General features: G+C 39.5%; 1 protein-coding gene across 8 annotated transcripts in view; it reads right to left on the bottom strand.

The window, feature by feature from the left end:
* The window catches only part of LOC133467296 (neurexin-2-beta-like), a 199,488-nt gene that overhangs the window by 92,462 nt on the left and 94,172 nt on the right, over positions 1–12,854 (bottom strand). For 5 of the 8 annotated variants that reach the window (XM_061752003.1, XM_061751997.1, XM_061752001.1 and 2 more), the window contains 3 exons: positions 10,007–10,210; positions 6,499–6,525; positions 4–123 (listed from right to left, as the gene is read on the bottom strand). In XM_061752003.1, the coding sequence (XP_061607987.1) occupies positions 4–123; positions 6,499–6,525; positions 10,007–10,210 (351 nt within the window). The remainder of the gene's footprint in view (positions 1–3; positions 124–6,498; positions 6,526–10,006; positions 10,211–12,854) is intronic. The other 3 variants (XM_061751998.1, XM_061752000.1, XM_061752005.1) reach the window with 1 other exon arrangement.

Below are 12,854 nucleotides of genomic sequence, written 5' to 3'. Positions count from 1 at the left end.
TACCTTCGGTGGTGACATTGTCCACAGAGAGCTGCAAATGTTTCCCTCGACGTGCCACCTTCACCGCGTGCCACTCATTGTCATTCAGCTTATCGCCCAGCAGGAGTACCTCAGGTCCTTTGCCTAAGAGGTGGAGAGCGTCAAGTGACAATTACGCTGAACGGGCCCGGTGTCCTCTCTCATCAGACGATGCTCTCAAAGTGAACAATGCCACTCAGGTGGTGTCCATTCATTCACATATCACTCTCGCAACCAATAATTTGCACTTAACTTATGTTCAAAGGTGAGAAAGGAAAGTAGGAACTGACTTATTTTTTTACTTATGACGTGCGCAAGTGCAAATATAAGAGGTACTATTTTGATTGCAGTGTTTGTCAGTACAATTGTACAAACTACACAGCCTATTTGGAGAAGTGGTGCATGTGATGAGGAAGAAATCTCTGTTTTGAGTCACTTGAGTCATTCCTGTTAACACTAAACGTATCATATGCTTGATACTTGAGTTTTTATTAAAGTCATTATTAAAGTGACATTTATTTTTATTTTTGAATACAGACGATTTAAATCGGATACATTTATATACATAGTAAAAGATTGAAAGTCATTTATTATTATTTAATGGTTCAACCATGACTGGGATGGAGAATAGTCAAGTCCTGTCCATCTCTCGGTTTAATAAATGACAAAACTGACAAAAAAAACAGACAGACAAACAAACAGAAATACAGTGCTCTATGATTAAAAAAATATTTTTTAGAGGAATAAATTTTTCATTTTTTTAGTCACAATGGACTCATGCTCGCAGAAGGGCAATTCTTTGCATCTTTCGTAATGCCTCAGATTGTTGATTTTCCAAGTGTGGTACGCGGGCTTGCTCTACTTGTACGCAAAAGAATCACAACAGTACACTACAGTTGTATTTAGCTATTGAGTTCGATACATTTCCACTTAATGTTTCAGAAGTGTTAACATTTTGGTATTTTTTGTGCAATACATTTTAATTGAATCATTATTCAAGCACAGTTTTGATTTCCCCATGTATTCTACCACTACAGCGCGCAGTTAGCTAGCTAGCTATGCCCACACCCCGAAAATGCATCTTCCCTGAATGCCACAATTTACAGAACAGCTTGTGATGTTATTTAAATTCCCAAGCAAGGCGGTGATGAATCTTTATGAACAGAACAATAGCCAATCAGGAAGTGACTTGACGTTTATGCTGTTGCCACACACAAATAGCGGGTAAATGTTTGTGTTGAGTGTTTGTATAATGTTCCTCTCAGGTTGTAAGCCACAATAAAAATGACAAGAGTTTGACATGGTTAAAAACCGCTAAACTAAGTTACCCTAGCTTCTTCTATTTCTTCTAATACTACTACTCTTTCTTTTTGTTTTTAATGTCCATCAATCTGGATGCCATGTGGCACAATGCTGTGCCATTATTACAGGTCAGTCTTGGTACTACGACAGACAAATGGTTGACGATTGTTGACGTAGATATCGTTATCATTTGGTGTGCTGTGTTGGTCATCTCGAGTACATTGCACACCACAAAAGCAGTAATTCCTTTCTAAATCGGTTAAGATGTTAAAACAAAGTGTGTACCCCGCTTCATGCTGTCCTGCTTAAACCAGTACTAATTGTCCTGCTAAAAAACAAACTAAATCGCTTTTGTTTTGTTACTGGTTCGTCAAAGTGGAGGTCTGTGCTCTGCTGGGTGTTTACCTCTCATTGGAGAACATAGACCGCAGATGACTATATCGAAGTAAAACCAAGCCTTTTCTATGTCTTACTAGCCACTTTCAAAATAGGTCACGGCGCAGAAGCTTGCCACTGCAGCACCGTCATCCTGAATCAGTGACTGCGCAACAGGCCGACATGCCAGTTCAAAGGAGTTCTGACATTGCTTGGGAAACTAATTGGCCATGCCTAAGCTTGACTGCGCCTTGAGCGGTTTGTCTCGCTAATTGAGCTCTCTGGGTGCACAATTACAGGGGATGCACAGAGGACAATAAATGGGAAAACATCAAGTGGTTTCCGCACACCTTGCCGATTCATCCCCAGGGAGACAAAAGTATGACGGGGGGAGATTTGGGGCCATTGCTGCACGTAGCACATATCGTTTTATCTTTACAACACACTCCACAAGCATCACCCCCATCCTGAACATTATCGACTGTGCATGGCATCGATGGCATTAAAGCTTGCTTCCTCTATATTTGATGGGTTTTCCCCAGTGTTTGAAAACCAATCACACAACGGAATCATGTGCAGCACAAATACTAAAACATTCAGAGTTTAAACCTTCATCATAAAAACAATAGGATTGTCTTTATTGGAGGAAGTGAGGCTAATTAAGGGGTGTCAAATAGGGAGCATTTTTGCTTCTCAGTGTGCTGGTCGAATGAATGATGATGATATTTCTGGTGTTTTATGTTTTTAAAGGGAATCGTAAACATTCTCTTTACATGGGATGATAAATAGACCTCCCTTTATTATTGCCGCCGTTTTGACCCCTTGTTTGTGCTTCACACGAGCGCAATTAAGAGAAATTTTCTCTGTTTTGATCTCCACTTATATCCAAAATGGATTTAAAAAAAAGATAACTTCAAAGATAGTGTTCAGTTTTTGTAGGCTGACTTCAAGAAGGCACTGAGACTTTAAAAGCGGTATGCTTACTGTATAAGAATCAAAGTATAGCGATCATATCATTTTGCACAACCAAACCCTTGCGATTCTGATCTGCTCATCGTGCCTTCTATGGCTGCAACTGTGATTGGCTTGTGAAGATGAGGCTGATGTGTTGTGTCCCCAACAACCCCTACAAAAACAGACTACAGCCCTGCTTAAGCAAATTGAAGTCTTCATTCTGTAATCAAGTTGGTATAAACTATAATTCCCCCTAAATGATATAAATAATTTAAGCAGCTAATTGCATGATTTACATGTGCTTCTAATTTCCCCCTCATCAAATTCTTCCACGAGACAGCCATCCATCAATACATCTGCAGCGTTAATAAGCTCATTTGGTGACAAATTGAAGTGGCCCACATGCATTGGGAAATCAGATAAGCGCACATCCTTTTTCTGTAGATGTTGGTACAGTGCCACCTGCTGGAGTAAGAGAGCATATAATTGGCTGAGGCAGAAAAACAAAAAACACCACTTTCATATCCCGTTTCTGCATTACTTTTGGCCACACCTTCTGCATCTTCATACATACACACACACAACTGATAATACACACACAACTTACCTGCCTTTGATAAAAACACCGCAATACAATAAGGAACCTTAATGTGTCCAAATGCAACACTTAATCTACCCATTAAATATGCTTCAGGTCAGATCAATAGATCAATATGAGACACAATTATAGAAACTACTCTGTAATACAATGAAACCGGTAAAATCCAGTACTCTTGAGGTTGTGCAATTAAGACTGGCTCCTTAGGCAGGGTACACACATATGGACATGTTGCGACTTTCGGCTTGTCCCATCAGTGGTCACCACCACGAGTAACTTGCATGATTTGTTTGGCACAGTTTTTACGCCAATCGGGCCAAATTAGAGCATTTTTACATCCTTTGCAATCCAAGTCAGCAAAGGTCTCGATTCTTGGATGTCTCTAAAAAAGTAATCCTATATTGTGGGGTGTGTTAAAAGTCATTTTCCATGTCAGTGCTGGCAATTGTAAATGTTAAACCTATTAAATATACAAATCCTTATGTTTTTGAGTTGTGACGTGAAACAGAACGATGGCCAATTAAGAAGTGGTCTGAAGCTCGCGTTGTTGCCGGACACAAGTATAGAGGCGCTGGTTTGTGTATTTGTACTTTAACCTATCTCACAAGTTGTTGTGCTGTGTTGGTCATCTCTAGTAAACCACACACAAGAGCACTTAGAATGCACCTGCTGAGCTTTTCCTCATCATGTGTGGGGTCTGTTACATTTTAAAAAGTAATAAGAATATGTTTCACATTAATAACAAATTAAGACTGTTTAAAAGCATAACATATCCTTCTCCATTTCCCTATGCACTTTGTGACTGTCACACATCGTCAAATTCAAGGGTAAGCACACGCTTGAGTGATTTAAGGTTTGACCATTAACAATGGTCAACTTCTTCTTACACTTATATAACAGTTAAGAATTTCATGTTTCTTAAAATGCCCATAATAAGCAATAGTTTGATCCTGGAATGGATTGACATACAGTCTCCATAAAATTTAGGTTCTGTTTGAGAGTGGCATGCTCAATAAATCCATAAAAATGTTATTAAAAACAACCTGAAGAACACACAATACTATTGTCAGCTCATTATTTACATCACCCGACATTAATGTTACACAACGGCTGGGCTAGCACTCAAGTATTGTGATGACTTTTATCAGAATCCATACACATGGCCAATACCGTACAGCTTTGTTTTATCAATTTTTTTTAAGATGTAGTCTAGACAGTGAAATTAAAGTGTGTGTCTCTCAGGTGAGAGCATATCCCCTTTAAACATTCCAACAGTCTCATTAATACCTGGGCCGCAAGTTCACTTTCATTAATCTAATTTTTATTTTCCAGACACAGACTATGATTAATGGTATTGTTTTTCTTCGTATTTTTGCTTAAATTTAATGGATTAAGTAGTTTTTGTTTTGTTTTGTTTTTTGTTTTTAGCTCATAATGTCCTTAACAATTAAAACTTATGATGAAACAGGAACGCTTTTCTAGCATCATCACACATTAAAGCAGGATAACGACTGTCTGGGGATGCAGGGTGACTAGTTAGATTCAATCACTGATTCATTTGGATTTGCATAATAGTATTCAATGACATATCATGATTTAAGCAGCTATAAATAGACAGTCTTCTACAAAGGCAATCACTCTAAAGAGAAGGAATTGGCAGCAAGCACTGCTATCTTCCTTCCTGATGGCCGTGATAATTTTGTCTCATACTCATCTATTGATCGGATAGCAGACAAACCGGAGCAAAAATAATCTCTGCTCACCCGCTGAAGTGGGATTAGTGACATGGCTGCATCTCTAAACCGGGGATGAGTCGGGCTGTTTTCTCAACAAAGATAAAGGCTGATTACTGCGGCTATTATCGTCAGACATCAGTAGAGCTAATTTGTCATAGGATTGCATCAAATGCCAAGTGTAGCTGTACTTGACGGCAGTGCTGTTACACTGCAATGACAGCCCAAATGTGCAATATAGTTATCCATCCATCCATTTTCCGAGCCGCTTCTCCTCACTAGGGTCGTGGGCGAGCTGGAGCCTATCCCAGCTATCATCGGGCAGGAGGCGGGGTACACCCTGAACTGGTTGCCAGCCAATCGCAGGGTACATACAAACAAACAACCATTTGCACTCACATCCACACCTACGGGCAATTTAGAGTCTCCAATTCATGCATGTTTTTGGGATGTGGGAGGAAACCGGAGTGCCCGGAGAAAACCCACGCAGGCACGGGGAGAACATGCAAACTCCACACAGGCGGAACCCCAGTCCTCAGAACTGTGAGGCTGACGCTCTAACCGTGCCGCCGCAATATATTTATGTTCACCCAAATTAGAATAGAGCAATGCAACACAACCACAGAAACAGACACATCATTAGGTACACCTCAACACTAATAATGAGAGACAAAATATGAGCTGTGTCAAAAATTCCGCCTTTGTGAGATAAAATGAAAAGCAAAAAAGATCATTGGATTGCTGGAAAAAAATATATTTTGTTTGATTGATTTTTATTAGTGTAACAATACTTTAATTATTGTGGAGTATTTAGGAGAAGTGTACAACAGCAAACATTTACAATGAGAAGAGATTTGCTGCATTAGATTACCTTTTTTCCCCAAAAAAATATTTTTTATGTATAATTTATCTTATTAACTAATTTGCTAATTTATCTACTGTTAAAAGTACAATTAAAAATATTAGTTAAAAAACATACATACACACTACACTTAGTAGTTTTTAATCGTTAATAATAATTAGTCTTAAATAATTTGCTAAATCATTCATTTAATTATAATAACATTTAAAAATAAGAATAATTATATATGTATATACATATACACACACACACATACATACAGTACATCAAATATGGCCCTTTTGTACAAAAGTCCAAAAGTTGCCCACCCCGATATAGAGATCTTTCTAATATTTTTTTTAAATTTACAGCAAGATCCAGTGCAGTTTTTACACCACTGCAAAGTGACTACTGTACAATAATGAACATGTTGTAAAAAATCAATCACTTATTATGATCTTTTGTGAAGATTTTATGCTACAGCTCTTCTACTCATTTCACTATGCAAGTGACCTGCCTACCTCGTATATGCAGTAAGGCCAGTTGTGAACAGAATATACTGCTGGACATAATAATGTTAGCTTTATATGAGAGCAGTGAGCTGTAGGAATACATCAAAGTGCATGTATTTTTTTTTTTCAATCACAATATTGTAGATAATGGCGGGAGACACTTACTGAGATTACAGTCTATCCTGATACAATCTGGTGAGAGAGAGAGTGAGATGGTGAGATTAAAAGAAGAAAAAAAAGTGGGGAGAAAATATTTCATATCCTTCAAGGTACATTCTGCAGACACGTCAGTGCTTCTCAGAGCCCACCATCCGGGGACAGCCTCGGGAGTCTAAAGCGCCTCTTTCCTCCCCGCTGTGCAAATGGCATTAAGAGAAGGAACAGTGAGTGAAAGAAAACATTTCAGCGTGTGCCGGCCACAGAATGAAGCAGATCAATGAGCGCTTTAGTCACAGTGAAAGAAGAGGTTGAGCCGAAGTCGCGTCAAGCTTTGATTACGCTGTTTAGATTCGGCATCAGCGAATGAATTGCGGTTACCATGACGATGCACGCTTTGGCTGTGCTGCAGTGTAGCAAGTGTACATCTCGGTGAGCAAAATGTAAGCGGCAGATAATAAAAGCCTAAATTGGAACCAGATAAAAGTCTATGTTGCTGCCTCATGTTAACAGGGAAAGATGCATGTTGCTCATTAGGAAGTCATTTATTAAAGACCTCTCCTTCACAGCACAATTCATTAGGTACCCTGCACAGTACAATGAGAACCAAGACGAGAGCTGTATCAAAATAAGATAATGCAATGAGATTGACACTGTCTCAACAGTCATAACTCAGTTTATTCTTGTGGTGATCTATCTATCCATCCATCCATCCATCTACTGTATCTATCCCGATACTCAGCATCTAAGAGAGCTGCTATGCTCCATTTCATTGGACTATACACATTACAATTATGTGTATCGTTGCATCAATAATTTGATTCTATTGTATTCTAACTACAAAAACAGTGAACACATTGAAAGCAAATGTAAACATTTAAGATGGCTCTTGTTTTGGATCTCAATATATATCAGACGTAACTAAGATTTGTGACCCAGGAATGTATATGTTAGGATAGGATGAGAATACATGATTATTTAGATATTCTAGTGCATTCCAAAGGCTTGTGTTAATTGGCTTGGTCATTTTTTATTTTTTTTAAATCAAGCAGACCGAGCTCCTGCTTCATTGACTCTGGCACTCCAGTTAGCTGAGATGTCTCCTGCTTGTTGTGCAGGCCTGCATGGTGCTGATGCATTTTGCACATCAAATGCAGAGGAAAGAGGCGATTTGCACGACCTACAGCCACGCTGAACTTGTAAAAACAAAAAACAAAACATAAGTCACATACCATTTGCCCAAGCCTAAAACCACTTAATGTCTTCTAAATACGATATATAATTCACTGAGCATTGGGCTGGAAATAGACCCATTTGGTAATTTTTGCATCTTGTGAATAATTAAGCCGATGCAGCCAGAGTGCATGACTATGTTACATCGCGTGGCTGAGGAGTGCTCCCGAACTGTCAACCATCACAGAGCAGTGGATGCAGAAAGCCGGAGACCACTTTTGTGTGCCGTGTGTGTGTGTATATATGCTTTATGTGCGTGTACAGTATGTTTGTTCTTCGGTGACACCCTAAGCTCAGTGAAGAGACTCTCAACGAGACAGGCCTCGTGAGGAGCTGTGTTGTACAATGGCCACACGTGGGGTTGAAAGTGTAATGTGTGAGCGTTGTGATGAATGTGGTCTCTGACTGCCTTCTCCTTGAACTGCAGACAAGCCATTGAAGGGCTGAAAGAGCTGAGAGACAGACGGCCAGATGGGACCTGACCACTGCATGAACTGAGAGAGAGAGAAAGACAAAGACCACAGTTGCTTAAAAAGGCAACAATCCCTTGTGTTAAGCAATTAACTATAATCACATTCTTAAAATAATTTACATCATAAGTCCTTTATTCTCAACATGTTTCCCCAAGTCGATATACTATATTATTTATATTGACTTTGTGAGAATAGCTCATATTTTATATACAAGCTGTGTCAGAACAGGCTGATGTCACAAAAGATATTTCAAATTCACCCTGCAAGTTTTCTCCTTCGAAGTAAACCCCGTGAGTCCAACGCACTTTCCCAACCTTCTCTGCAATGTCTTCTTGCACTCCTGAAAGGGTTCATCGGGAATCCTCTGCCACTCAATTGTCACGGCCCTCTTGATGTCATCTTAAAATGGCTCCCCTTGATGACCCCCTTGAGCTTGGGAAAGAGGAATAACACATCGAGCCAGGTTGGGTGAGGTAGGTTGCTTCTTCTCAGCCAGGAACTCTCGAATGTGAGCAGTACATTGTCTTGATAAAGCAACCACCAGCTGTCCTACCACAACTATCGCCTCTTCTCGCAAACTGAACGAAGCACTGCAGGATCTCTTTATGGACGTGCTGGTTGATCATCTGGCCCACATTACAAGGGAAAACTCAAAGTTCGGATTTGAAATACGTATATCTTTTCTGACACATCTCATATACCATATATTGTGCATCTCGCTTGTTTATACCGTCACGTCTAAAGAAGAGTGTTTAATAGGTGGCTCTTTCCATCCATCCATCCATTTGGTTTACTGCTTATCCTCACTAGGGTCGCGGGGGTGCTGGAGCCTATCCCAGCTATCTTCCGGCGGGAGGCGGTGTACACCCTAAACCGCCAGCCTTCCCAGTTTACATGGATATTTGACTTCTAAAGTCGTCAATGGCAGTGATTAACATTCTAAAAATAAATGTGTCCTTTTTGTTAAAATGTGCTGCTCATTTGGCTTATCATGGTACAGCACATTCACAGCATTAAAAGTTTTTTTTTTTAGAATCTAATATAATTTTAAGAATAAGGACATAAAAAAAACAATGCAATGATGATATCATGGCATCATCTTAAAAACACTCACCATCCAATCAGATCGTTCCACTGTCAGTGCTGTGCTACTCAGGGAAATTAGTTGGCCATGCTTTGATGTATTGCCCTTTTATCTCTGTGACATCATATCTCAGCGTTCACACAACTGCTAAGGGAATTGCAATTTGGAGTCATAACATGAACCCTTCAGATGCACTATCCTCTTTGTTGGCATGCCCCCCCAACACCTCTCCCGCAAAAAAAAAAAAAAAAAAAAAAAACATCCACACATTGTCCAAAGGTCTAATATGCCTAGTGCTCTAAAGCTAATCGTTTTCCTTACGGATGACACTAAACTTGGCATTTAATGTTTCAAACATAAAAAAAATAACTGGCATGAAAGGTACTCAGTGTAAATGACTAAGATTAAGTCACGTCTAGCTGTGAGTTTCCACATATGTATAGACAAGTTATGAAAACATTATGATGTAATCTGTAATCTCTATCAACAGTTCTTTCCTAAAACATTTTATTTTAAATGATTGGAATGCTTTGTATTTTTTAACTTGAAGTAAATATAATAAAGGGATGTGCATCTCTTTAAAAGCAACTGTAGTTGTATTGTACGAGGATGGTATGGAAAAGAGTGACAGCGGACTAATATCTAGAGATCAGTGGCTCAGTGACTCTTTCTGCAAAAAGGTCATCTGAGATATTATCTGCTAGCGTATCTGCTGATGCGGCATTACCCAAGTTGACCGTCAGCTTGACTCGGCCCGCGTCCAGCTCCACGCGCAGGGTGTCCGCTGACTGCTGAGACGTGGTCGCCACCAGCAGCCCAAAGGCCCTCTGGGACATGAAACGCAGGGACACGTCCTCAGCCTCCGTGTGCAGCGTCCTCTGAAGCATCACCTTCAGGTACATGCTGCTGTCGTAGCTCACCACTGTGGCATCTGTGCAGTGGAAAACACAACTCTTTAACCACAAAGCACAATAAATCAAAACGAAATGATGTCTAGTTCTTGAGAGCAGTGTTTCCCAACAATGGAAAAAAATCTCACAGCACACCACACAAAAATGTCACTATGGATGGATGGATTCAGTTTATTCATACCTTCTGCCATCATTTAATTGTTCTGCTGGTCACTAAACATAGCTGGCATAGATAAAATAAAGATACTTTATTGGGAGTAAGTGATTCTCAACTGGTGGGTAAAGACCCAAAAGTGGGTCATAATGGGTGGGTCTAAAAAATTACAAGGGGTCCTAAACGGTACCAATGGACAATTGTTTGAGGTTACGAATGGCGCACAATGAATTAGTTTGCGCAGTGGCATAAGAATATGTGGTCACAAAACCGGCATTCTTTAATGGCACACTGTTTTTCATTGGATTGGTTTATATTTATCAAGTGATTTTCATACAAATATCTTATGTTATTATGACTTGTAGATTGATGGTGTAGATTAGTGATAGACTGCCATTAATTCTGTTTGTAAGCAAAAAAATGAGGACCTCCTGTCCAGTGAAATATTCAGTGTATCCCAGTTCGGACTTGACTTTTATTTAGAAAATAACATTATCGTGACTTTCCTAAAAAGAAAAGATCAGTGCCAAGATGAGTGAAATTTCGAGGCATTTTGTGCAATTATGAAAACTAATTTTATTTTTGTACAGAGTCACTGATGGTGTAGTGGTACACTTGCCTGACTTTGGTCCCGCTAGTGTGGGTTCAGTTCCCACTCAGTGACGGTGTGAGTGTGAATGGTTGTCTGTGTCAATATGTGCCCTGTGACTGACTGGCGACCAGTTCAGGGTGTAGTCCGCCTTTTGCCAGAAGTCAGCTGGGATAGGCTCCAGCTTCCCGTGACCCTAACCAGGATAAGTGGTGTTGAAAATGGATGGATGGATTTTTGTACATCAAGATGTCAAGTTCATCCTCACTTTTTTAATAAAGTGCTCTGAAAGGCACTTTGAACATCTAAGCATGTGTTATGTTTAAAAATGTGCTACAATTCATGTTCTTTTTTGTTCTTCACTTTTGGAAATGTGGGTCGCGACTCTGCGACAATAGGAAAATGTACGTCCCAGGGTAAGAATTGTTGAGAAACACTCAACTAAATAATAATTTTCTGAACAATTACATGAAATTGGATAATATCCAGCGGCAGAGTCATTGGGAATCACTGGTATAGGGGACAAGGCACCATATTTTCAAAATTTTGTCAAAATGGAGGCCACCTTGCCATGTGATTTTTCCCAGCTAATAATTGATGAAAGGTAATGATGCCAATGAAAACTTGAATATTAAGAAAGAAACATATGTAATACTGTACTGATATATTTTTGATATTCTTTTCATATTCTATTTTTAAAATGTTTCACTATTTCATAATAATCATATATCATTCATCCATTCATTTTCTCTAGTTCTTGTCCTCATTAGCTGGAGCCTATCCCCGCAGACTTTAGGCGGGGTACACCCTGGATTGATTGACAGCCAATCGCGGGATATTTTCTCTACAGTATACAGTAGACTAACAACCATTAACACTCACAGTCACAGCTATGGACAATTTAAACTTTTCTCTTAATCTAACATGCATGTTTTTGGGATGTGGGATGGGTTATCCGGAGAAAACCCATGCAAGCATGGGGAGAACATGCCAACTCCACATAGGAAGGTCTGAGGCTTCAGCACCGAACCTCAGAAATGTGGGGCAGACAAGTTAACCACAATTCCCTCTGTGCTGCACCTATAATCATATATTTTAACACATATTTCTTTAGAGTATTTTACTTATTTTTCATTTCAGCTGATTGGCTGGGAGAAATCATTGAGTTCAACTGTTCTACAAGTTACTAAATAATGGTTCTTCGTTGCAGGGAAAGCATTTTATTTCCACTTTTCAACCCTTAAAATACAACATTAATATATAATATTCATATTTCCAGCACTCACATGAACCATCCATCCATACATCCATTTTCTGTACCGCTTATCCTCTCTGAACTGGTCGCTCGCCAATCGCAGGGCACATATGAACAAACAACCATTTCACATTCACACCTGCGGGCAATGTAGAATTTTCAACCCTGCATTTTAAAAGCTTATCAGTGTTACTCCATGATTTAAATTGACAATTGCAGTTTTCATCTTTTGCAGCAGATGGCAGAAAAAGCCTGGAGCATTTGTAGACAGTGGGCGCTAATGCAGCAGCAATCAGATTTGTGACAGACTCAAAGTTATCATGTAGCGATGTTACAAAAGGATTGGGTGTGTAGGAGAGATTTTTCCATACATCCCACATACCACTTGCTGTGTTTTGACCTCTTTGTGAGGAAACAATCTGCTTGAAAATGAGCGATTCTTGCCAGTAAAGCAACACTCAAAGGCCTATCATTCTATAATAAACCTCTCAAGAGCTGGAACTTTACTGCAAATTAGTTATACAGTAAATGGATCTGATAAACCATAATCTGTCCCTTTCTCTGTGGCCTGGACCGCCTTGTACATGTAGATTTACCAATATAACATAATGTAGATTTTACCAATATAACATAACCATCCATCCATACATCCATTTTCTGTACCGC

Source organism: Phyllopteryx taeniolatus, chromosome 17, assembly GCF_024500385.1.
Source record: "Phyllopteryx taeniolatus isolate TA_2022b chromosome 17, UOR_Ptae_1.2, whole genome shotgun sequence".
NCBI classification, from domain to species: domain Eukaryota; kingdom Metazoa; phylum Chordata; class Actinopteri; order Syngnathiformes; family Syngnathidae; genus Phyllopteryx; species Phyllopteryx taeniolatus.
Note: the sequence above shows the minus strand (reverse complement) of the source record. Positions and strands in the feature narration are given on the sequence as shown.